This window comes from Leptopilina heterotoma, unplaced genomic scaffold (genome assembly GCF_015476425.1).
Source record: "Leptopilina heterotoma isolate Lh14 unplaced genomic scaffold, ASM1547642v1 Lhet_191, whole genome shotgun sequence".
NCBI classification, from domain to species: Eukaryota; Metazoa; Arthropoda; class Insecta; order Hymenoptera; family Figitidae; genus Leptopilina; species Leptopilina heterotoma.
Genome location: NW_025110910.1, coordinates 1654099 through 1681252, shown reverse-complemented (window position 1 = coordinate 1681252; position 27154 = coordinate 1654099). Strand labels below are relative to the sequence as shown.

The 27154-nt window shown below is 36.5% G+C and overlaps 2 protein-coding genes across 3 annotated transcripts; one reads left to right on the top strand and one right to left on the bottom strand.

Annotated features, from left to right (window-relative positions):
- The first annotated feature begins 1 nt into the window (after nucleotide 1).
- On the top strand, nucleotides 2–22702 carry LOC122500930. The gene is made up of 7 exons (XM_043610100.1): nucleotides 2–345; nucleotides 14559–14660; nucleotides 15336–15445; nucleotides 15698–15891; nucleotides 20845–21084; nucleotides 21159–21306; nucleotides 21417–22702. The coding sequence occupies exons 1-7, from the start codon at nucleotides 285–287 to the stop codon at nucleotides 21726–21728; spliced, it is 1167 nt and encodes a 388-aa protein (XP_043466035.1). The 5' UTR covers nucleotides 2–284; the 3' UTR covers nucleotides 21729–22702.
- On the bottom strand, nucleotides 22571–27045 carry LOC122500929 (methylcrotonoyl-CoA carboxylase beta chain, mitochondrial). 2 transcript variants are annotated; one of them, XM_043610098.1, is made up of 8 exons: nucleotides 26774–27045; nucleotides 25218–25471; nucleotides 24532–24803; nucleotides 23935–24082; nucleotides 23448–23863; nucleotides 23086–23357; nucleotides 22930–23015; nucleotides 22571–22830 (listed from the first exon to the last, which is right to left on the bottom strand). In XM_043610098.1, the coding sequence occupies exons 1-8, from the start codon at nucleotides 26894–26896 to the stop codon at nucleotides 22713–22715; spliced, it is 1689 nt and encodes a 562-aa protein (XP_043466033.1). In that variant the 5' UTR covers nucleotides 26897–27045; the 3' UTR covers nucleotides 22571–22712. The 2 variants fall into 2 exon arrangements, with proteins under 2 accessions (XP_043466033.1, XP_043466034.1); XM_043610099.1 differs by lacking the exon at nucleotides 26774–27045 and having other exon boundaries at nucleotides 25218–25290; nucleotides 25376–25471.
- Between the last annotated feature and the right edge of the window lie 109 nt (nucleotides 27046–27154).

Here is a 27154-nt window from a genome sequence, read left to right as displayed (position 1 = left end):
GGGCTTTTGTTGGGACTTGGAAGGCCTCACCTCTCTCCTGAAGAGAGACGGCCGTCATTGCCGATTCCCTCTCTTTTTATTCACCCTGGGCCCACACCGCCCGGTATCTCTCCCAGTGTCTCCCGTCGCCTCGCTCAGCAAGCATCACAATCGTCTTTCCCTCCTGCTCGTCGTCGCGATCTCTTGCGCCGCAAGAGACTTCAAAGTCTAAATGATCCTTTAGCCGCGAAACTTGTCGTAAATTACAATACAAACCGTCCTCTCCTCACATACGGTGTGCAATTATGGATATCTCGTGGGCCATCTGCGTCTGGATATGCGTCATTGGAGCCGCACACGCAAATGGTGAGTGCAATTCAATAACAACTTTATCTTTAGTGTATAATTTCTCCTCACCGTGGTTTACCATTTCGCCGAATGGTTTTCGTTTTCAATTTTGAGTTTTCTCCAAATTGTATTTGGTGCCACAGCAGAGTGAAACACGTGGGCGATGAAATCTTTTTTGCTTTGCGGTTGTCATTAACGATTTCGAAAGAATTGGCTTTTAGCTAAACAGGTTGACGAAGGAGGATTGAATTGGGAATGGCGAGGTCGTTTGTAAATGAGTCACGTTAAGCAAGCCTAATAAATACGCATGGTAGCGTCCGAAGAATGCGTGGGATGTGTAGGGGAATTCTCCAGAGATGATAGATTTCAAGGAGGCAAAGTACTTTATTTGTCAGGTCTTAAGCTGATTGCGAGGAAAAATGGGTTCGAAATTCCCTTTCTAAAGTTATGTGACGGAGAATTACTTATACTATTTACATACAGATTCCAAGGGGTATTTTTCAAAGCGATCTCACTCTGGTCCACTGAGATTCATTGCCATCGTTTAACTTACATTTATAGCAGACATTACATGGAGAAGGATTTCTCTTTTTTGCGAGATAGAATCGAAAATATTTCATTTCTGCTTTTAGGAATTAACTCCTTTCACTTTAGGATAGAAATGTGGATCTCGTTTTGCTTTGAGGAAACTACGGAAAAGGAGCAAGTCATGATCAATTTAAGAGAAACACTTATCTAATCTTAAAAATAGATTAAATTATAGTTACAAAGAAAAAAACAGTCATTCATCTCACATCTCTAAAGAATCATCAACTTGTCCTATCCAAACTATAAGAATCATCCTCACTGAATATTAAACAACTTCTTCGAGTGTCTTTTCTTCGAAAGATATAATTACATTCCTAAACGAAAACGATTCTTTAAGCCCTTTCTCAGCCCTTTCCCGCAAAGTGTTGCTCGCCATAACGACTTACTCTTAAAACAAACTCTCATTCTTCACATAAACTGGAAATTAGATTCACTTCCACAATCAGTTTCGCCTTCTAAATAGGGAGTAAAACCGCCTTTTTCCGTAAATATGAACCGCCCCATATCGTGTCCGGGTGCAATTAATTAGCCACAATAACAGTGTTGCGTCGAGTGAAACACGCAAGAAATATTCACGGAGTTTGGACGACGTCCACCAATACCTACCGCTTTATATGGTGAAAATTACGCAAGACCTGTGTTTAAACTAATACCTGACCGCATCAAGTATCTTCAGATCTATAAAAAGAACAATATGCCTGAGAATTACCAGATAATTACTTCTGTTTACAATTCGAGCTTATCCGATTGCTAGTGCATAACGCCGTTCGTTCGTTCGTTCATTCTTTCGTTGTGAATATGATTCTCAATACAACATAATAGGAATTGTAGATCAGTAGTTGGAAATAAAACGGACGATAATGAAATAAAGCTGTGAACAAGTGGAGGAAGTAGATAACGCCACACCTGGTCAAATAAACTCAAAATCGGAACTATGATTTCTTCACAAGTTTCTTCACTATTTGGATCAAGAAATTTTCATTTCAAAATTAAAACCATTTCAGATTCTTCAAATTATAATCAAAAGCATTTAAAATTATTTTTGAAATTGAATAAAATGTTTTCTCCACGTAAAAATAGAAAAAAAATTTTCTTTGACACTTTTTGTATTATAGTACTGCATACCTGAGCGCTCGACTCACCTGAGAGCATTAGCATATGTAAAGAATAAGAAATCTTTAAATTTCAAAAAAAGTTTTCTTCATATTTTAAAAATATATCAAATATTAAATTTAACTGAATGAATGAACTTGAAAGCCTCGTGAGAAAATTCAAAAAAATTTGAAATTATATAAATTACAAGTATGTATACGAATTGCAAAAAGATTAATCTACCTTATTAGTTTATTATTTAGTACTAGCCAAATATGTTGAATTGCACTAATATTGTAAATAATTTCAAGCCATTTTAATTTAAGTAATTTTTAAAGAAATAATTATTATGACACATAATTGAAAAACTAATTAGAATTAAATTTTCAATTTATATTATTTTAAAACTTTATTTAACAAATTTTAATACTAAATTCAAATTTGACATCAGATCTTCTAAATTGAAAATAATTAAACTAATTAATTTTCTTGTACGAGAAAAATTGAATTTCGCAAAAATTGTTATTTGATACTTTCATTTTCAAATTAATAATAATCTGCATTCCCACAAAATTTAATTTTCAAAACAAACAAATGAATGCAGAGAATTTGCTAACGGAAAGAAAACTTACGATTATGATAAAGTATTATATATTATATTATAAATATTATAAATTAGTGCATGAATTATCCTTATTATTTTTTAGAAAAGAAACTATTTTCCAAAAGATTACTGTTTAGTTGACAAGAAGTATTTTTTAAACAAAGCTAAACGAATTTTGAATAAAGAAGAAATTCTCAGTGAAACTGTTTTTGTTATTTATGAAGAGATTCTTATAATGTATACATATATCCTAATCATAGGATATGTAATAGAGTGCAATTTGCAGAGAAACACTTCAACAAGAGGCCAATAACCAATAACTGCTCTTTCTTCAATACATTATACTTTGTGCCGGAATAACTCAAGACGAGATGCCACACACCTTCGAAACACCTGATAAGAAAATAAAAGGAATTTTATTCAATATTTCCCTCATCTTCTTTGAATAAATAAGTGCTTTTATCGCAATTGATATAAATCGATTCGCTTGACATAACCATTTGCAAAAAGTGTCATCAAATAAAAATTGTGGTTGGAATTATTGGGGTATTGAACTCTTTTCGATCGACAGATGTTGTCAGTGTAAAAGGAAGGCTTTCACTTGGACTCGATTCTTCTTGAAGGAGCAACAGTAGACGGCAATGCTTTAATCGAATTCAATTAGTCGAGTTGACAATTGAAACGAAACGAATTGAAAGGAAAGGTGAAATGTGAGGATAATTTTACATGAAACGATGGTTTGCCGCTCTTGTCCGGTATGTCTAGTATCCACGGTATCCAGAGGATTTCAACGGTTGCAATCAATCCTGTTCATGGGAAGAAAGGAACATGCATGAAGTGGGACTGCGGGAAGAAGAAAGAGAAGGTGAAATTCGACGCGGGTACTTCGATCATGATCATCTGCTTCAATCTCCAGGACGGATAGATAAATTGCCCACATATCCCAATATTCCTCTATCGGATTAATTTTTCCGATCCTCCGGATTTTTGAAAAGATTCATTTTTCCAAGAAAACCAATTCGAGTTTGGATGATAAATGCCGATTAGGATCCGGTTCATCCATCTTGATTAGCAGTGACCCTTTAGCCTCCTCGCAGTCCTGACCTTCCACGGTTCTTTTTTATCCAATAAAGATATCAGCCTCACTATCTCCTCGATGACTGTTTCTCTCTTTCTTCTCCCACCGTAATAGGATCCAGAAACAAAAAGGCATCGAAGGCGGATCCAGCAATAAAGTTGCAGTTGAAAAGCTAGGCACGGCCTATATTTATGTAAATCTATTCATCCTCAATTTCTCTTGCGGATTCAAGAGCAGCTCCTGTGGGATGGACCTTCGAGTTGAATTGCTAGTGCCGGATCACCTCAAGTCATTCAGGACAAACGCAGACTTCCTCGTGAAAGGGAAATTGTAGCATAAATAGTCAGCACTCGTCGTCCACTCGTGATCTGATAACGCCAACACAAGAAGAGGAATGAAAATAACACGGGATATGAAAATCTCTGTAATTTATTTCTTAATGATTCAGCTCTCAACAAAAAGCAAGTGCATCGACAACTTTTTATTCTCTTTACAACATCTTATTCAATTTTCAACTTTTATCACTGATAATCAGTAGCTCTTGTATAAAATCATCATAAGTGCGTTATCAATCAATTTCTCTTTCGACATATTGGATCATTTCTAATTTCCAAAGACTGATTCCTATTTTGAAGAATGTTTAGAAATAGCAAGAAGTGCAGTTCTTTGCACCATTTTTGTAGATACCATCATAGACAGTTGTAAATTGTTCAGAAGAACTTATGACACTTTATTGACTAACGGGAAGGAGAATGGGATTTCCACTTTATTATTGATAAAAATCTACGACATTTTGTGACAAGCACTTCTATTGTAAACCTTAATGACCTTTGGACTTCATGGTGGTAAATTTAAAACACATTTTGCCGGAGAATAGCAAAACTTTCTTCTTACAGGGTTGCCACGCTTTTGCTCATTTCAAATTCCCTGACTTTTCCAGGTTAAAAAACGAAATTTTCCAGGTTTTTGTAACTTCGACAAAAATTGTGATATTTTAATTTCCTATTCTACATAATTAGAAAAAATAAATCAGGTTTTAAAGAGTGGATTAGATTTTAACTTATCAATCATTTTATGAGTTTATGAACTCGGTTTTCTTGTGATCCCCCAGAATGATAGAACAACAGAACAAATTAAGCCTAACGGGAGTGACTAATCGATTTTTTCCACTTAAGGCTCGGTGTTACAAGAGACAAACGGCACTTAAGGAACGGGATCGGTTGAGCGATGACTTTCGAATGGCACACGCGCGTCAAATCGATCCCAAACTATCGTTTAATTATTGACAACATCCACTGCATCTGTTTGTCTTTCAATGCAAACTGCAATCGTACTGATCCACTTCCGTTTTTTTTCATTTCGATTCATCCTTTTTGAATAAAATAACCGATTTCGATAATTTTCTTGGAATCTTTATAAAAATTGTAAAATAAAGAAAATTAACCGATTATTTTTAGGCACGATTCAAGCAAAATTTTTTGTAATTTGTCTTCTTGATTTATGTTAGCTCAAAGCTAATTGTGCATCATTTATCATAATTTAAACGATTAAAAAAGTGGAATTAAATTATAAATGGTACAAGGAACAATTGGAGAATCTTCATACAAAGAGTATATGGTAAAAAGGAATTGTTTTCTTTCCCAAGGATCAGAGACATAGCCTCTCGCCCTTTCGATCACTTCTTTTCCTTTTTTAACATGAACGCCAGTGAGTTGTGGTGGCAACCGGTTTTCTGGTTTGGTTTCGTAGCATCTTCCTTTTCCATAATAATTCTGTCTTTCTTTTTCCTCCAAACCACTGCACTGTCAGACTATATATTCACATTTCAAATTCTCTCGCATGCGCGCTCCCACTGTACACCACTCACCCTCCCATTTTGTAATTTCTCACCGCTTTCAAATCCCTTCACCACAATGACGTAAGTCAAGTCCTTTAGTGAACATGATTTTGATACTTCTCCATCGCCAACCACTTATGTAATCTAGAATTTTTTTTGGGTCCACAGAGCAGATCCAACAATTATTATAGACGAGTTGACAGAATTTAAATATTTGTCCTAGTTTTAGAAAGGTTTTAAGCTTTCAAGATTTTGAGCCTAATCACCATAGGTATACTTTGAAACCAAAATGCAAATCTGTACATCTTAAAATAAAATGACAAATTAGAAAGATGTCCTTACTTAAAAATTGGTATGTAAAACCATTCACTGTTTGGGATTTTATTTGTTAACACACAAATAAAATTACATTTGTGAGTTAATATAAACCTTATTAGTTAAAACATCCCAGCCAAACTGTTTTATAGTGTATTGACTATAAAAAAGCACACTGAAGAAATGATCTGTGACTATCGTTGCAGATCATTTCTTCAGTGTGGAAGTATCTTCAGTGGAAGAATGTAAGTTTCTTCAGTCACTGTAAGCGGAGACCACGAGCTAATTTGTGAACTTCCATTGTCGGCCAGCTCCCGGGGGCGATTCCTGCGGTTTGCATGATCACTATGTGCACAATGGCTCGTGCAAGAGACGTTTTTGTCTGTCCTCAATCGTGCGCGGATGTGACAGTGCCACAGTACCAAATATGGCTGATACCGGTTGGACCGCTCACGCGTCATCATGGGTGCATTGCGCGCACGCGTATTTTCGCGAGAGCATCGACTGCTTCACACACGATAAAGAATACTAAGAACAAGAAGAAGAAGAAGAAGAAGTTATAATGCAAAAAAGCTGTCCAAGCAAAATCCCAAGAACGGGAAAAACGCTTCTCGAAAATGTAAAGTTACACTTTCCTTTTTTTCCTATTCACTATTGCGCTTATTTCTTTGAATTATGTCACGATTCAATTCACAATAATTCTGATATTTCTCCGTATATAGACAACATTCCAGTAGCCCTCGTACATGCCCCTTTATGCCTTCATTTTTCTATTCTTTTTCGAAAAATTTTCAACTTTTACAAATTAATCTCACAAGTAAATATTTCTCGCTTAATTTAGAAGAATTCTAATTTCGAAGAATATGCGATGAGAATGCAATAAAAGGACTTCGCAAGCGTTAGAAAGGGAAGGACAGTGTAATAACGCGAACGAACATCGAACTTTATGTGGCTATTGAAAATACAGAAAAGATAAACTTGAAAAAGGATACGATTAATAAAGTGAAGTTGCGCTTGTTCAGGCAGCAAGTTTTATCTGGAAGCAAATTACGCAGACATAATTCAATAGCAAAAAAATATTATATAAAAAGTAAAAGTAATCCCAAGGCAAGGAAAATTTACAGGATAACAAAAAGGAAGCATAATTGAGAAAGTAGCAAGTATAGAATAAATTTAGAAAAAAATAGGCAAACTGGAAGAGATAGAATGCAAAAGAAATATAATCTTATGCAATCATTTTTTTAAAATCAAGGTTAAAACAAATTGTACTATCACTTTTTTCTCAAAATCATTTTATTGGAGAATGTTGAAATTTGTGAACAGAAGTAAATTCAAATATTTCTAACTTCCAGAAAAGAAATAGAAAAAGCAATCTTTGCCTCGAAATTCTCAATCCAAGAAAATCGTTCTGCTTTTTCCCATCGATTAGAGCAATGTAGATCTAATCAGAAACTGTTTGCTCATCCACTTACTTCTTTCTTATAATTGCTTTATTGATTGATAAACAAATCAATTAAAGATTACACGTGCTTAGTTTCTTTACGTGTCAATTACAATTCGATCATTGATAAAAAGCCGTTCATCAACGTACAAAAGTTCATTTGTCTTGCTCCCAATAGAGAATAACACTTCCTGTTTGAGACATCCATAAAATTTTCTCGATTAATTAAGCTCAAATCTAACTGACTGTGACATTTGCAAAGAGTCGTTAATAAACGACTTAATATTTCCTCAGACAATAATATTTAAATTCCAATTAAGGCCGCTATTTAAGTTATTCCCGAGTTGTATAAACAGGTTTTGCCGTATCGCTTCCGGAATACAGTTTACTTTAATTTTTCGCATATTTATTTATAAAGTGTTATTTCATTTGTCGACGCGCTCTTCTGCATGCTTCGTGCGTCTTCCAGAAAAAGATGCGTTCTTGAGGAAACAATTAAACCTCGAATCAGATAAGCGCGAGTATCCTCTGTAAAATATATTCCAATGAGAGATTCAGTATAACAAAGTCCGCCAGTAGTAGCGGAAGTGACGGCGAAAGATAAGCATGAAAGAATCGATAGTGGGATGAAGATCGAAATGACGTGACACTCGATCAGTTAAGAGGGAAACAAGTCTCGAACGAGACTCTTCCGTCTAAACGGAATGATAATCGATTGACCCTTGGGAAACGAGAGCCTTCACTCTTTGCCCTCCTAGAAATTAGAGTCCGCTCATTACATTCGAAAATTCGAAATGTAAGATTATTGTCAACAAGTTTATTAATTTTCACAAAGAGTTTTTCCTGGCAAAATGTGTTTACTCGCTCTGCCCCTTAACAAAGACCTTGTCTGGCTTTGCAGGCGAAGATAGATGGATAGAAGAACAGGTGCAAATGATTGATAGCTTAGAGAGAGTAATTATTGGTAATAAGATTGCACGACATACAACCAGTTAACAAGCTGTGAAGCCACATGTTATTCTACCTAACGGGTTGGATTGCCTTGAACACTTTCAACTTTTAATACCGATATTATACTTTTGTCCTTGCAGAAAGTACTTTTTCTTTCGATGAACAGAACTTTCGAGTTGTTTGCAAGAATTTTTGCTCCTCGGATTTTAACAGCTAATTAAGACTCAGTTTAGAACAATTTGCAACGCACTTTCAAAACCAGAAACATTCAGGAAGCGACTGTTAAGTGTTTTTGCTGCCGAGAGAAAATGTATTCAATTTCAGCTTCCAGGCTGATTGTGGATTTCAAGAAACTTGAAGAATGCACTCGATTACTTTTCTTTAACGACTTCGACTGCTACCAAAATTGTCTTACGGTACTTTTGGTCCATTCCGCACGTAATTATCCGATTTGCATCTGCAGGTCATAAATAATTCAACTTTACGTTCCCATAAGACTTGGAACGTTTCGAGTAAAATTAAATTCCGAAGAATGGTTCGAGTTTATGCCTGGGAAATGACAATAATAGATAATCACGAATTGTTCCGTCGGAGTGTTAAATCGTTGGCTATCGATTGGAGTTGGGCGCCGATTTTTGCCATGAATTAACGAAGCTGATTAACGACATCAGATTATATCTGTAATGAGCCTTCTCGGCAGAGGCTCTGCGTTAATTCCAGAGAATCGCGCATACGTAGGCTGCAGGAGCTTATCGGAGGCTGCGCTCGCACGACGCGATTCCCGAGTTCCCTGGGGTGTTGTTGGTTCCCGTACTCGTTTCCAGAGTTCTTCTGCTTCAATTCCACGCCACAAGTCGAAGATTTCTTCGTGTTCCGAGTCTCGGTATGCGGAGCACGATCGATCGCTTCCGCACTGCTATCGACAACCTCCGTGCAGAGGAGACACCCGTTTCCCCCGATCGGGATAAAACTGCAGCTCTCATTCCGAATTCCGCTTCCACTTATACGGTAATTGTTCTCCAGTGCTTTGTGCTCACCGACCACTTTCTGCGTCTGATCGTTATATACAGAACGCAGCGATGGGTTCGACTTTTTAAACGGCTTTTCCATAGAACAACTTTTACAATGATGAAGCAACTGAGGAAGGGGCCGACCCCCCGAATATCCTGTTTGGTATTAAGACGTCATCGTCGGCTGCGAGCCGGACTGTCGTCTGACCCCGAGCGATTGTTAGTCACCCGACGTGGTTCCTCGCGTGGAAGCAGTTATTGAGGATGTACATTATAATGCTCATTTGCATACGATATGAAGGCAGATATGCCGCTGCCGAATCGAGTCTCTTCGCCGTAAGTGGAGAATAAATTCCGCAAACAGTTACGTCCGCGGCAGAAATTAAGAAGCGTTGAGATTGCATATCAAGTGTAATGCGAGAGCATAATTCCAATAAAACATCATTAGGCGGAATAACATCCATTCGAGTTGGCCATTCGCAAGAAATGATCGGCAGCAGCACCTGAAGAAAACGTTGGATCATTTTACGAACTCTCTCCTCGTCTTGTCTTCATTTAACGACTTTCATCGGACTTTACCTTTATACCAATTACTGCCCATGGGATTCGCTCCAGGAGTCAGGCAATGTCTGAATCGTTTCCCTGAAATGCTACTAATTACAAAACCGCATGTTTAAGGAATTCTGCACGTAATCGATGCTTGGGTGCCGTTATGAGGTCACCGATTATGATGCTCCAAACACGTCTGTTATGACTTCCTTGATTCTCATTTCGAAATTATATGCTTAATCTCGTCTCCCAAGCTTTGTCATGCGTAAAGAAAACCTATCGCGAGCAGAATGAACGAGTTCTCCTCTCGGTTCTCCTGGAATTGTTGCTTATCATTAGAACCTGATTCACTTCAAACTTTTGCTTTATTTACAGCCGTAAAATCTCCATATTGTGGGTAATTCCATTTAATGAAGGCATACGCACATTTTTTCACTATTTCGTTAACATTCAAAACAGATTTTTTTGTTAAACGGTCAGGCATTATAAAGACTTGTTTCATTGGTTTAAAATCCCAATGGTCAATTAGCCGTAGCAAAATGTAAACAGATGATCGAAATTAAACTAAAATCTTAAAATTTATCATGTGAATAAATTGAATAAACATCTTGAAGTGGATTCAAAGTCTGTAACATCCAGAAACCGTAACATCAAGTCTAAACTAAAAAATATTTACTTTTTTCTAATTCAATATTATTAATTAGTATTTTGTTTCAATATATTATTAAATTACAACAAAAACATCTTTGATGCAAAAACTTCCGCCAAGTAAAAGTTTTTGTAATTGTCCAAACAATTAGTTAAATAAATGTTTACCAAGTAAAATTTATAACTAGTCTTAATAATCATTCATTTCATTAATATTATTAATACATTTCCGAATTGAGTCAATGTTTCACGTTATAATATGAATTGTAACAAAAATTTAATTTAATTTCATGATTAACGTAAGCAAAAAATGAAATCTAATTATTCGTCTTAATAAAAAATTTAAGACAATTTTAAAATCTTGGCGAAATGTATTAAAGTTTCCTTAAATATAAATCGAGATTTTAACCCAATTAATTATATTCCAGAGTATTTTACAAATCCGATTAGGTGTTTAGGCTCAACGTTTGTCTAAATGTCAAAAAGTCGCTATTTTTACAGTTTTCTGTTTAAATTCAATAAAAAATATCAAAAATATTTAATAAACTTAACCAGAATTCTTTATCTTTTATCATTTTTTATCCAATAAAAAAAGTTAAGCAAATTCGGTTAAGATTTACTCGAGTTATTCGATTTTATCTATAAACAGTCGCTATTTTGAGAATACTCGCGTTTTTTTACTCTGCGGCAATTCTCTACGCGAATCTTGATTTATCGTCTTTTAAATTATATTCGGATGTAGAATATACTACTTACTTCAAGAACAGTATATTCAGGACAGCACATAAGATTACAATTCTGTAAAAGCAAACATAATCTTTAGATGTAGGTCAGAAATCACAGGTCAATAGAAGAAAACAACCTGAACATTTAGGCCGACTTCCATAGGTTAAAAGACTAAGATAACCTTAAAATTTAGGTCAAAATGCCACAGGTTGAAAGGCTCTGACAAACTATGGGAAAAATAAAAAAATAATTTTTATTTTATTTTCAAATTATGAGCAAAGTATTTTTAAACTATGGATACTATGGGAATTATGGACCATAGCAAACTATCGTTTCCTTTCTCAAAGTTCGCCATACTTTGCCCATAGTTTAAAAATATAAAAAGGAATTATTTTTTTTCTTGACATGGTTCGCCATACTTGACCACAGTTTAAAATTTTAACAATAAACATTATAAATTAAAAAAAACAACGAATTTTCTGAATTTTAGACTGCATAATTAAAAGACCTGTGAAAGTTAGATTCCAATCTTGCGTTCATTGAATGACGGGCATGAAGGTACTCTCTCACCTCTACTGCCTGCCTGCCTGCGCAGGCAGGCGCAATGAGAGTAAGGGAGAAAAAACATTTAATTTGAATTTTCTGACTCTCTTACTCTCATGTGTTACCATGACGACCTGCAGGCAGGCAGGCAGGCAGTAGAGCTGTGCGAGCGCCTTGAGGTTTTCTCACGCGCAGAGCGGTGTTATCGAGTGTCGCCGGGACTTTTATGAAAATCAGAAGCATCCTCTTTCGAGTCGAGTTGCCACTAATGACGGTGGATGATGATCATCAGTGATTTGCCGCTGCCAGGACGTGCAATCGGTCGCTGGTTATGGCGAACAGTCGAACAGTCGGAACCGAGTCCCCGTTACGATAGTTTCTCTTTTATCTGAGACGCGACCTGTCTTGCATCGATTAAGAACTTTCGATACTGTTATAGTTTGCGAACGGTAGCTCAACTGCGGAGACATGACACGACCCGCCGCTTGAACCTTAACAGTACAGTTGCAGATAGTGCAGGCGATGTAAGTACACTTTACGGCGTCATTGGCATCTCGGAGACGCGAGTTTACACAGTCACTAATGATAGAGTTTGCATGCCGTGTAATTGATTATGTTGCCAACACTCTCTACTCCATTTGGCAGGTCACGTGTCAGCTTATCCCATGTTCCAATAATTTTTCTGCTTAGAATACTCTTCAGATTCGCCGTACAGTTATCCCCTTACTAGTAGTAGGCTTGCAGTTTACTGTAATTAAAGCGTGATTAGACTAATAACGATGTTCGATTCCGCCACTCTAAACTACTCGGATTATTTTCAAGTCGAAAGAATCGTTGACAGTGATTTTTTACAGACTGCGAAAGTTTCCGTTCGTCCGTGCCGTGGGTGGATAATTTATCACGCCATCTTCTGAGGCGGTATGTAGAATTTATGTAGCTAGAGTCGCGCATAAAATTGTTCCCTCTTCTACGTAGCTAGACATGAACGCCATAAGGGCACATGAATTACGCTCTCGAGGTACCATTCCCGGCCACTAGTTTACCCTTTTCTATTTTTCAACACCTCGCGAGTCATTAGACGGTTATTTACGGCAGCAGCAGTCTTAATGAATAGGAAAAGGGTTGGCCAGGTATTTATGGTTGTGACTTATGGGAAAAGTGTATCAAAGGACCCGGGAATTGCCGGGTGGTATCATAAGTGCCATATCGCAGGCCTTATAGAGCGAGCATCGTCTTGAGCAGTCTTGAGAGGCTTGTTCCTCTGAGAAGTCTCCTCGCCATCTTCGGAGTGAAGGACGCACGGAGCATAAAACATAAGATTCACGACCACGATTTTTCCTCCTCAGATATTGAATTTCTCTCAAAACTACTTCCACCTATTTCTTATTGATGGGGACGAAGTGACATCCACACGAGCAGAGGGAATTTCTCAGTAACTCGAGAAATGCAAAATTAGTAACGAAATGTACCAATAAATACTTACACAGACAGAGACACTAGACACTAGACACGCACTTCCCTTTTCTGTAGCTTCAAGTTACGATCGGACTTTTATAAAATAATTTCCCTTCCTTGAAGTCCCGAGTGAGTAACTGGAGGCAAGTGATGAGTGTTCCCGCGATCGTAAACATAGACCGGGTTTATGTGCAACCATATCTTAAAGACAAAGCCTGCTTTACGATTTTTTCCCTTTGTCGCTTCCTCACAAAGGGATTAAATTACTTTCATTATTCAGTTGACAATGATAGTCCAGTGGATTTGCAGAGTATTCGATATTGTATTCAATGGGATGTCAAGTTCGGGTCCAGCTGTCTCAGAAACAATACTGTGGGGAGCAACACCTTCGCACGCGCTCGTTAATGCAATGGGGATCGTGTCTCGTGCAATCTCCCCGGCCTTCTTAAGTAGCTCTGCTTGTAGTTCCGAGCCTTTATTATTAAAGGGCTTGGCTACAAAACGACAATACCATCGCTGCTTGAGAATAGCTTAGTTGCTCTAAATTGCAGCACAATACAGATAAGGAGTCCTATTGGTGGAGAGTATACTAATTGGACGAGATACAAGCATGTGCATGCAAAATAGTCCAATTTCAATTTCATAAATATTTATCTTTAATAAATCTTAAACTTTCATGAGTTGGATTAATTTAGGATGATATGAATTTTGACAAAAATCAAACCTCCTTAGTTGGGTAAATAATCTTCAGAGACCTGTCCAAAAAGCAGACTATTGAAGACTAATTACCGATGAGCCTAAAATTGGAATTTTAGGACTACTAAGGAGGTTTAGCCAAATTGGTCGCTACTTCTCAACAGGTCATTAAGTAATTGAAGAGAATGACCTCCTCCTAATAACATTGATCTCTTGTCACCCCCGCGTCAATTTTTTGCTCCTGTTTACAAAATAATTGCAAAAGTGTCGGTACCGGAATGACGATCAGTGAAACGTTTATAAACTAACATTGATGGGAATCCTTTCAATACCATTCGCAAGTGAAAGTATTCATCATACCGATGAGTAAAAAGAAACAGTATTTTGCACGGTATGCACAACTTTCAAGGTCGCAACGTTTACGAGTTTGCCAAGCGTAGACATATATATACTCTAAGGTATAATTACGTTTCTCTAGTGCATTGCACCAGATATACTGAGAATTACATTGTACTGAAAATTCAGTGCCGAAGGTTATTGCAGACCAAAAATCATGATCATTTAAACAATTGCAATTTTTACCGTGTGTCAGCCAAAAGAGAGAAAAAATAACTGAAACCCCTTCAGGATCTTGCGTAATTATTGTAATTCTAATGGAATCTCAAAGTTTTTAATTCCCTTAATGATTTTGATTGCAGTGAAGAGTAAAGTCAAATGTCGACACGAACTGATGGAAGTGGATATTATCAGGACTAGTCCTCAAGCAAGGATATATCTTCATCACTTGAAAAATTATCCAGGTAAACAAATTGTTATTATTAATTTAAATTTATCACACAGTTGTACAATTAATTACGGAATGAAGCAATCAGCCTCGGAGGCAAATTAAATTTACGTTTCAATAGGAAACTTTTATAAAAACATAAAAATCTTGATGTATAAACAATTATGTAATTATTAAAAAAATTCCATCTTACCTAAAAATTCCTCTGAGGTACAGACCACCCTGAATCGGAATTAATCGAAAACAACAAAATTTAGATGAATTTTACGAGATGTTTAATGTCTGTTGAGCGCTTGAAGCTATTAATAAGTTTTTTTACGACTGTCGGTAATTGTGATAATTACGATGCATCCTGGAAGCATCGTCATGCTAACTAAGGCAGTCAGCCTCTGGTCTCTTAATGACACCTGCTTTCCATGCTCTTGAGTTGGGTTACCGTGTCATGAAGTCGGTATCACTGGAGAAAAATGTTGTCCTTAATCTCACAATGAGAACAAACATCGAACATGAATTTTCTACAAAAATAAAGACTCCAGCCAATTGTACGTTTTTGCCGTAATTTCACAGCTAATGAGCGCACCTGGTCGGCATACGAGAACATTTCTGCTCCTTTGACATGCACATAAAATACAAATAATTTCGCCGAGAAAAAAGACAATTTGAACTTGCATTTTTTCCATTCTTTTCCCAGATGAAGGATGCCAACCTCAAATAAAGAAGGGAATAGCAACGTTTAGATTATCCATTCTGGACCGAGACCTTTCCCGCTGTGGTATGACCCGTGTCCTCAATAAACTGACGGTAAGAAAAACACGATTGATGCAACTATCTTGCATTCCGTTTTCGGAATAAAGTAATCAAGAAGTGTAATTCCCTGTGAAACAATCTTGCCATCCAATCATGATTACTGTTTTCTGCACAGGAAGGAAATGTTTAGTGCCAGCAATTACTGCCACTTTCGTACCAATATTTCAAAATAAATATTAAAAACCAGTACCGATTCAGACTTTGAAATTTAACAAAGTAATCATAATCTTTTCCAATCTTCTACAGGGTCAGAAGGTGTACTACCACCAAATCGTCGTGGAGGAACCCTCAGATTCCAGCAAGCATACACTGACGGTGAAGTGCGTCATCACTGAAGTGGCCGTTCAACCTGGCATCAATTTCGGAAATTACACATTCATCCCATCGAATCACAGCGTCGTGCGGAGGAACGTTCTCCCAGCGGGATTCCAAGAGGAGGAGTAAGTGAATTTAACTATCAGTCAATCATTACTTTAAAATAAACATATTTGCTTCCTTCTTCAGCAAACACGAGTTTTATGTTGAGCTTCTGAAAAGGAAGTGATGCCGTCGTAGTGTATTGTATCTCGAATTTGTATCTGTTGTTGTAGTTGCATCGGCTTATCTATTCAATTGTTTATTTCTCCAGAGGGAAACCCATCGATGCGAGATAATCCATGTCCCCTTGAGAGCACTTGATTGATGGCACTACTAGTATCTTCCATCTATCAACAGCTTCTTGCTTGAAATTATTTTCTTTTTACATCTCACTATTTGCAATTGAGAGGATATATTAGGTTTACAAATTAATTCTCGGTCTTTCTCGTTTTTATATACGTATAAACAATAATACGTGTTTCGAGTTCCATTTCACGTTTTTTAAACTGTGCCTTAATCATTGAGAATGTTATTCTTTCTCAAACTATTAAAATTAACACATCAATTTATTTGGGAGGCTTAAAAAGCTTTTGCTTTTTAAGCCTTTCAAATAAATTGATGTATGAATTTTAATTCCGAACTTTGTCGGGTTTGGAATGCCTTAATCCTTAAGGAATAATGTTCCTCTACCTTTCCTCTCAACCTTCAAGGATCCTCCAGGGATCCTTTACAATATCCTACGCAGCATTAATTATCAAAATTAAGTGGGGGCTGATAACTGGTACCAAGATCTTTTATGGATTCAGGACTCCATTAAATGTTCCTTTTCTGTTAAAAGGTTTTAGTTGAACTTTGGAAAAACCGTAAAAATATAATCAAGTTGGAAGAAAATGACTCAAACTTGAAATCGGGATTTAATTTATAGACCTTGTAGTGGAATTTATGTATCACAAGTCTGGTAAATAATTCTGCGTCTAGAAGGTTTATGGTTACGAGCACTATAATCGTATTACCCGGAAATGAGACGAAAGCATGCACTAGAAACAATGAATGGCATCAAAGGATGCATTTGAAGATCGAAGAAGGCACAAAGTAAACTAATTGCGATGGAAATAATTAAATGGTTCCGTGACTCTTCTGCACTAAAAATGATTCTAACGATTCTAAATTGGTTTTGATAAGTGAAACCCACGCAAATAGCGGTCCTCAACTTTTGTGATTCCCTCCGATTTTCCGAAAACGAAAATTCTCAACCCACAGCGTTGAGAACCACTCAGCGACGGCTTAGACGATTCACTGTCATTGCGTGGTAAAAATTGGAATTCACTTAAAGCTCTTATAGGACAGCGACACCGTGGGTTTCTACTAGGCGGCATTATACGACTCGCCATCTCCATAAAGGTGGTTTCTTTTACTATACCCATGGGGAAGGTCGTTACGCACGAGAACGCGCTTTAACGAGCGCCGCGTTTTCGAGAGAAAAAGAAAAGACAAAGAGTCCACACGAGAGCTACACACTGGAGCCCAACTGCGGATGCAGCAGTAGCAGCGGCAATAACTACATGCATTTCATTAATTAATTGAATAGATATATCACCGACGTTTATAATTCCTAGCTGGTAATATCACGAGCAGTGAGATACGATTTGTTTGTTCGATTTTGCAACGCTCGACTAAACTTCCATTCCAAGAGTTTAATTAGAAATTGATCGATTTTAATTAATCCTACTATTTTAAACTAGAATTACAATTTCGTTTAAGGAATATTTACGATCCATTTAATATGATTGAAGAGTTCGATCTGATCGTCCAATTAATGGTCGAATTCGCATAACTTCTGATCTCTGACCCGGACACTTTTCTTATTCGAGGGAAAAAACTTGTAGAACCGCAGCTCTTCCACAATAATCTCAAAATGAGAATCATCACGAAGGTATCATTTTGCATTAATGGACGCTCAGAAGATTATGGTTGATGATATAAACAGTAAGGGACTAATAAAATAAACTATTGCAGGAGGCACAACTCTAGTTTGTCCTGATGAACAGCCTTCACTCGACCGAGAAAAACCAGCTGCGAAAAATAAAAATAGAGTGGATTCTAGTGTTTTATTAATGAATCGCTGAAAAAATAGGTCGCGAATCAAATGTGGGCAATTTTTTAAAAACCGGTACCTGCAGCTTCAAATTAACCGGTCGAAGAATCGATAATAAATTAAACTTGAAATCGTCATGATAAGATTTAATCCTTATCTGGTATTCTTGTCTTCATTCTGGGCGTGAATTATCACTACCTGTGTATAGAACATTCTACAAATAATATACACTCAATTACCATTTTAATTCCTGTTTGAAAAAAGTATTTTTAATTAATATATCCCACTCTTATTAATGTTATCAATTTACGAACACTATGGAAAATGGTTTATCATGCTTTCTCTTCCTGCTTTTATTCGTAACGTCCTTCACAAATCACTTCCCATTCAGTCTCGATTTTTAAAGAGACGACTAATTATTCAACGTGTGCTGGTTATGAATCTAAAGTGTGTACGGTGTCAGGAGCATGCGATTCCAGAACTAATGCTCCTTATCTGCGGAACGCAACTTGTCGTAACTGAAATTGCGATATGCGGCGCGAAGAGTTAGGAGCTTGAGACTAAGCATGCGTAAGTTACTCGGTCCCTAAGTGCATCCTCTAGTTACGCCATTAGTTACAAAGTAATCTTTTGCCGCTCTCGCCAGACGCGTATGGCCTAGGGATTCGTTAAAATATTCTGGTTTAATCGTGACTTCTCCCAAGCGCAGCTGGGGTTCCATGGCGTGTAATGTAAATTGTCGGACGTGACGTGAAACCGGTTCGAAATTGACGGACACTCCAAAGCAACGATTCGTAGACAATTTCTTCTTCCGAATACATACTTTTGTTTTTGCCAGGCACCCATGTGCTCATGTGCTCTCGACAGCGAAACAGTTACAATATTATGATTAGTGGAAAAACCAGTCGGACGGAGCTAATTTAATTAACCTAATGACTTACCGGTTTCGAGAGGAATCCTTGTAAACTGAAACCCCACGGATGGAATGATTGGGATCAATCGAAATTGCAGCTCGATCCCTAAATAATGACGAGACTGTGGTCGTGCAGGCTCTTGCCATCGACATAATTTAATTCCTCTGTTCTGCTCGGAATCATTTCCAATTCTTCTTCTATTGCGATTGGGGAAAAAATGTCCCGAGACACAGGTAAATACGATAGGGCAGATTGGAATAGCGATCGAGGCAAGACCACCAGTTTGATCAAAGACAACGCCGCTCAACTCGGCCATCTATTCAATGTAGAGACATTATCGTTTTTTCACAAGTGATTGCGACGCTTCTACTCTAAAGCGAATGACTGATTAATGAATTGAACAACATGTCTTGATTGATATATAAATAGCATTAACTGAATTTCATTATCTACTACAGTTTCCTGTATCACTGAAACTTTGCAAAGAACTTGGCGAAACAACATGTTGCAGTGTAAATGAAGTTCATCAGCCAGAACACCTTTCACCACTCATCGAATTCGATCTGTTTGCTCTATCCTCAAACATTAGTACAATTCCTGATTACTCATAAATAGATCACTTTCGAAAAAAGCAGTTTTTTAAATTTTTCTACACTGTTTCTAGTGTTTTCCTAAAAATTATTAAAATGCTGCTAATATTGCGGCAAACTTGAAATGCCTCACCCATAGGAAGAAAGATTACGTACTATCTGGATATATTTTTTCCATTACCAAGCAATCTATAAGCTTGCATAAAAAAAATATCAAAGGACAAATTGATCAAAAATATTAATAACCATTAAAAGCAACTCACTTTCTTAAAGCAAATAACTCCAAATTAGATTGTATAATTTCAGATCTATGAAAAATGATATTTATACTTATAATATTCATATTTAGTGAGCTAGAAAATAAGAAAATTGTTAAATGAAGAGCATAACTGAACTGAGGCGAGTTTTAAAAGGAATTATTTTGTATCGCGCCATTAGGCAATACAGTCGATTAATTTTTGTTTCTATTTAGTGCTTTGCGTCAAAAAAATTATGGTTAGGAGTTGTTGTTTTTCTATTTATTTTGTCTTATATATTCTCACGATTATGGTAGACAAATTTAACAACATGGCCTCCAATAATTTATTTCTCGAGAACTAATATAATAAACGAATCATTTCCGGCGGTAGTCCACTTCTGGTGTCAGTTTTATTCGGATTTACTGCAACTTTTGCTCGCTTTTGCTTCACTTTTTTCGCAAAACCCCATCCGCATTTTTCTTTTTTCTTATTCATTCTACTTGTATTCACTTACTTTTTATTTTATCAATTTACTGCTAGCTTGCGACTTGAAACGTTTTATTATTTGTTTTGTTTTTCTGTTCCTCAATGATTTTCATTCCTTTTTCGTTCAATACTTTTAACCTTTTTCTCGATACTCCTGTTTATTTATAGAGAATTAGTTTTTCTACTGAGTCACTGATATTTGATACGTATTTTAAAATAAATTAAATTTTGAATTTGAAGGATCTTTTAATCATGTTTAATGGTTTTATTTCCCGAAAAGATGAATGTAAATAACATAACATAAAAACAAATGACAGTATTTTGCACTGAGAAAGCTTCTTTCTTCACTGAGAAACAAAAAAGATGATTAGCAATTAGCTCTTAATTTTTTAATAATTCGAAAAGCATGTTGATAAAAATGGAACAATTTTATAATTCAGGTAATTTAATAATTACAGTTTGCAATAATTGAAGAACAAAAAGGCAAAAATGTATGGAATTCAAGTCAAGTATTTATCGAAAGTATTTATCGATATAAAGGGCACAGTGACAAAAGATTTCATACAAGAAAATGATTGTACAACTTAATACAAGATGTAGGTAGTAATTGCCATTTATTGAAGGATTCCGTTGAACTGCTGTTATAGAAACATAAAATTCTTGATGCTTGTAAATCTGTTAAATGAAATGAAATCATAACTCGCTTTTTCAGACACATTACTGACGCAGCTTCCATAACGCAATCAGCGCCTTCGCCCGAATTAGGAATCGGCGTCAGACAGAATGGCGTATTAGTGACTGGCGAACTGAGTGTCAGTCCTGGAACTCCTCTTCAAATGGAAATTTATCTCAAACCTGATTCAGCGCCAACCTACGGCCTCTTAGTGACTCATATGCAAGTCAGGGACAAAATTGATAATGCCACTCAAGAGGAGGCAATTATCTTCAATGGGCAAGTGTTCAATGCAATTTATTCCCCAGTGTAATGTTGTCTCTTAACTCTTTTCTTTTTCTATCCCTTCACAGTTGTTCGGTGGATCCGTACCTCTTCGAAAACTTCAACACGGTCGACGGGGACTTCTTAACAGCCAAATTCCGCGCTTTCAAATTTCCCGACAGCAACTACGTGCAGTTCCGCGGTACCGTTAACGTGTGTCTGGACAAATGCGACGGGGTAAGAAGCCATTAATATCCTTTTAACGCTCATCAATATTCGATGTCGTTTTCCAGCCGTTTAACGAGTTCTTTCGGCAAAAAATAATCGGTTTTTCCTTCTTCCCGCAGGTCGAGTGCAGCAACGGCCAAATTGGCTACGGCAGGAGAAGACGCTCCATTAAATCGTCCAAGAATCAGAATCAATTATACGAAGTAACAATGTCGACGTTCGTGAGAGTGGGCGAGGGCAGTGCGGAATATTCGGAGTTCATCGTCAAGGGGCGCAGCAATCGAACTGGAGAGGAGCAATCAGTAATTACCGAGGAGGTTAGGGAGAAGTTCCAGTACAAGGTCTCGGAGGTGGCGACCAATGGCTCGAGTGTCAAGAAAATGGTACACTCGATCCTTCTCGTCTGCATTTACACGATTTTGTTAACATAGAGATAACACATCGAAACTAATTGTATGCTACTTGTAATATTTTAAGTAGGACGTTCCTGCTGAAAACTACGGAGGTAAGAAAGAAGAAAGAAAAAAAGGCTTTGAAAGAAAGGCCTTTGAAGAAAAGAGCAGAAATTCGATAATCGCAAAAACTATAAACGAACTGAAAATCTTTCGAACCACGAGCGTCCTATGAAATTAAGCCTCTTATGTGATACTAAAACTTTAAAAAAAACAACAACTTCCTAGCGAGTCGAAATTCCCGGATGGAACATTTCACCGCGTCGCGATTGTCAATAATCGAGTCAAACCGAAAATTGGCCTTTGCGAGTGGAGAAAACCTAGTCGTAATATCAGGCGACTTAAGTTAGCGTAATGCCGTGAAGATGTAACTCAGTTAACAAGGGCAATTCACGACATTGAATTCGATATTCGATCTTACTCTACCATTTTCGTACAATTAAATATTTTCAGTAGCCGAAAAATGGGCAAGAAATCAAGTACGATTAGAATATTGCGCTTTTCCCTTGTAAGACATTAACCTGTAAAATAATTCGACTAAGTAGAAGCGCCGAAATGGATTCGCTCAATTACTTGTAATATTCCATCGTAATTGTATATATTATAATCTCGCTTAGACTATTTAATTCTTAGAGTAAATTATCAGCGTCGAATATTGTAAATCGGTACAGAAATCGGTAGATTTCTTTCCAATTTTAAGTATAACCCTGTAGACGCGTAATAGTTCCCAAAACAGAGCTTTGCTTCTGATCGAGAGAATATCAAAGATGCATAATTGCTTGTAAACGTAATTTTAAGGTGTCAAAAAAGCAAAAATTGTCTTCCGTTAAAATGTATATTTCTGGAATGTTCCAAATCGAATATAAAAAATATAAATCTTTGTCAAACTTGTAACAAAGTAACAGCCGTCGCACTTATAGATGCGAAAATATATATATATATATTATAGAAAATATTTGCTTTTTACATTCTAAAGATGCCAAACTTCGTGTCTGGGATTGGTGCATTGAGCGCAGCGGATAAACTCAGAGCCAAGACGGTTCTCGTGTCGACTGGATCGATCACTCCGTCATCCCAGAGTCTAAAAAGAAGACGTTATGTCAAATCAGTAAACTGCGAAACACGATAGACTTGCAGGTAAGTTTGTTTTAATTATTCAAAGGGGATAAAAAATTCTTACCTTGAACTACAGTAATAAGGACTACTTTCTTCCTCGAACTTCTGAATAATTGGATTTTTGATCGAGTCTTCCTCCTCTTGGGTCCACTGTAAGAAACGTGGATTATTGAGTTTGCTAAAAGGCGTAAGAAGCGGGGAGGACTAAATATCACTTCACCTCTTTGCCCTCCTTGAGTCGCTGATCTTTCTTCACCTGCGCCAACACTCCCGCAGCCTGTTCGCCCCCCATCACCGAAATTCTGGCATTCGGCCAACAATAGAGGAACCTCGGTGAGTACGACCTGCCGCACATTCCGTAATTGCCAGCCCCATATGATCCGCCGATAATGACAGTGATTTTCGGAACTTGAGCACAGGCCACTGCAGTCACCATTTTCGCTCCGTTTTTTGCGATGCCCCCAACCTCCGCGTCGCGACCGACCATGAAACCTGCAACATTCCGCGAATAACGTCACATCTCATTGAGAAAAATGTCAACAAGGAGAAGAGTAAAAAAAAGACCCTGCCCAAGCTTCTTACCGGTTATGTTCTGCAAGAAAATGAGAGGAATCTTCCTTTGTGCGCAAAGCTCCACGAAATGTGCGCCTTTAAGTGCACTCTCCGAAAAGAGGACACCATTATTAGCGACAATTCCCACTGGGTAGCCGTGAATTCTCGCAAATCCAGTGACCAGTGTCTCTCCATATTCCGCCTTGAATTCGTGAAATTCGGAGCGATCGACGACCCTCGCAATTACTTCCTTCACGTTGAAGGGACGCTTCAGGTTCGCACCAACAATACCATAAATCTCGTCCACGTTGTGTAACGGTAACTCAATATTCTGGTCCGGTTTCAAGTCCATTCTTCGGCTGCGGTTCAGGTTCTTCACGATTCGACGTGTGAGATGAAGGGCGTGAGTGTCGTCCACTGCTAAATGATCCGTCACGCCCGAGTTACTAGTGGACAATAATTTTTGAGTCAGATTGCAAGCACTAAGGGAAGGGAGTTTACTTTTTCGTTACTGTACCGACAATGAAGCGACGCTCCACCCAAATCCTCGGCCGTCACTTCTTCGCCGGTCGAGGCTTTAACGAGAGGTGGTCCGGCGAGAAAAATCGTCCCCTGCCTGTCGACAATTATATTCTCATCGGACATTGCAGGCACGTATGCGCCTCCTGTAATTGTTAACTACTTTAATAACCACTTTTCAGGTTTTTTCTTATTTCTGCATAAAAAATAATGTTTCATTTCGTTACAAACTTTCAGAGTTAAATAATTTTTTTATTTGTAGTAAAAAGATTCAAAAGTGAAGACCAATTAAAAGACTTTAAGTAAGTTGAACTTCTTCTTTTTAATTCTCTGCTAGATCCGCAATTAAAAAGTTGAAAATCCTAGTCTTTTAAAGTTAAAAGCATCAGCTATCATAATTCGACTAAGAAATAGTTTAGTAATAAGTAAGTTTAGTTTTAGTAATGCCTTTTAATTTCCTCAAGTAAAAGTGTTGAAGTAAAAGTGTCAAGGCCAAGTTGTTGTTCTGCAAAACATTTGTCGTTCGATCATAATTTTTTGCTCGAGTTGAATCTGAAAGTTGAATTGTTGTGGTGAAGAATTTAAGTGAACAAACCTGCCGTGCAACTGCCCATCACGACAGCAATTTGAGCGATTCCTGCAGCGCTCATGTTTGCCTGATTGTAAAAAATTCTCCCGAAGTGCGTTTTATCTGGAAAGACATCTGCCTGTCGAGGCAAATTAGCTCCGCCGCTGTCTACTAGATATAAACACGGTAGCCTATTTTCTTGAGCAATTTCTTGGGCACGCAAGTGCTTCTTCACTGTCATAGGATAATAAGTCCCTCCTTTAACTGTCGCGTCATTTGCTACTATCACGCACTCAGTTCTGCAAAAGAAACCCTCGTTTTCACTATTTATACTCTCGAAAATCATCGATGTTCATTTTTCAATTATTCAAAAAAATATCCAAACGTCTCATTATGGAACTTATTTATCTTTTATTATATAAATGCTCGTCATATTAGAATATCTGATTATTATCATTACATTTATTCTTTCTTTGCAAATTATTCAATCAGTTTTCAAAAAAATCTCTCACATCCGTTTCAAGTTTTTACATGCGATAAATTTTTATAGTGACGTTATTCACTGTAATAAATTTGTTACTTTTTATTTACCAGTGGAAGTGTACCAATGGGAATAAAAAATGAAATTCATATGATGATGATATGAAAAGGAATAGAGAATAGATTAATGAAAATGAGAATGAAAAAGTGGCGTAAGAAGAAATTCCGCATACCCTTCGACTCTTCCGATGCCTGTGATAATTCCTGCCGCCGGTACCTCTTCATTTTCGTACATCCGATAGCAAGCTAATTGGGAAAATTCAAGAAATGGAGAGTTTTTATCGAGTAGAATGTTTATTCTATCACGAGGTAACAATTTCCCTTTGCTTACATGCTTCTCCTTTGCTTTACGACCACCTCCATCCACTATTTTACTCGTAGTCGTCTTCAATTCATCCACCAAAACTTTCATTTGTGCATAATTTTCCTATTAAAAGCATTACTTTCTATTAGAGTTTTTAAGGGGACTTCTATGCTGTGTACAAAATTTAGATAGTAGATTGCAACTAGAGTAAGAATAAATTCAATTTTTGAGTTAAAGATCTACTACAAATTAATTTACTCCCTTCAGAGTTATATTATGACCTACCTACATAAAATATATCGGAGCTTCAACAATACCGCACATCTGCAAATTCATTAAGGACTATATTGTATAGCAAATTGCATAAAAAATAGCCTTTAAGAAATTTGCAGTTACACGGTTTTGCAGTAGCCCCGCAACCATATCATAAACCTGAAGCGAAAAAAATGAATAATAAGTTAATTATTTGAATAATTTTCGATTATGCGTCTATACCCTTTGAGCTTTCGGAGGAAAAAGTGACAAGAAGATAAGAGTCTGGGACAAAATTCGTGAGAATTGATAAGAGACTAAGCAGTGTAGTAAACAAATAGCCGAGATTGAAAACATCTGCATATGATTGCAAATATTAAAATAGTGTGCTAAATTATCTAATTCCAGTTCCAATTCGGTAAATGTATTATTTTTTTCAAATTTATAATTTTAAATAAGAAACAAAATCAGAATAAACCAGTAATCAATTTACAATCAATAAAAAATAATTTAATGCAACACTTTTTAAAGCTCAGTCATTGTTCTTCAAGATACGATAAATGACAACACTTAAAAATATATATAGAAAGTAATTTTTATATTCAAAATTTCAAAAAGAATTTTAAAAATTTTAAAATCATAAAATTAATTATGAAATTAGAAAACAAATTCAAAATAACTATAAAAATTCTGAACTCTAAACTTGTTTTTATTTTTGAAAAATTAATATACTTCTTATAAAAAGAAGAAAAGAAGAAATTGAGTATAAGAAAAAACTGTAGTTTTGATTGAAATAAATAATATTAAGATTTAAAAAAATAAAACCGTAATTAATTTTTAATTAAATAAATATTTTTATATGAAAAATAGAATATAATCAGAGACGGGAGATTAAAAGTTTCTAATATTATTTCTCGTATACATATGTGTAGAAAGGAAAGTATAAGTTCAGGATCAACTTCTCTAAACAAGATAAACTCAATTTATTCATTTTGATAAAATTATAAACTTGATAGAATACTGAATAATAAATAAAGAAATAAATTAAATAATAATCACATTTCTTCAGTCGTACAATCAAAAAATGTGATTACAGTATAATTTATAAAAAAAGAAAAACTTAAAATAAAATTGTAGTTAGGCAAAAAATAATTTATAGTCTAAAATTCTAACCTGGTAAGTTGAAGAAGTTGTATCTTGTGGAGTACCGATAACAGAAACATTGTGATAAAATTTTGTCCTTAAAGTTATGAGATTATTAACACTAAACCTACAATAGCGTAAACTTTGAAACATTTTTACTTTAACAATTAAAAACAAAAAACAGTCACTAATCTACAATATAGATTTGTCAACACTACAATAGTAACAACAAGGTAAAAATTACGCAGCTCGAAGCTGTTTTAGCTACGTGTACATTAGGTTATGTCTTGGTTATGTCGCTGTAAGAGCCCTGACTTCGAGCAAGAACAAGTGACCACTTTGCTTCGGAGCGGTATGTGACGTCACGAACCACGTTTTCGATGCTTTGCTCCAACAAGTAACGAAGTCGCC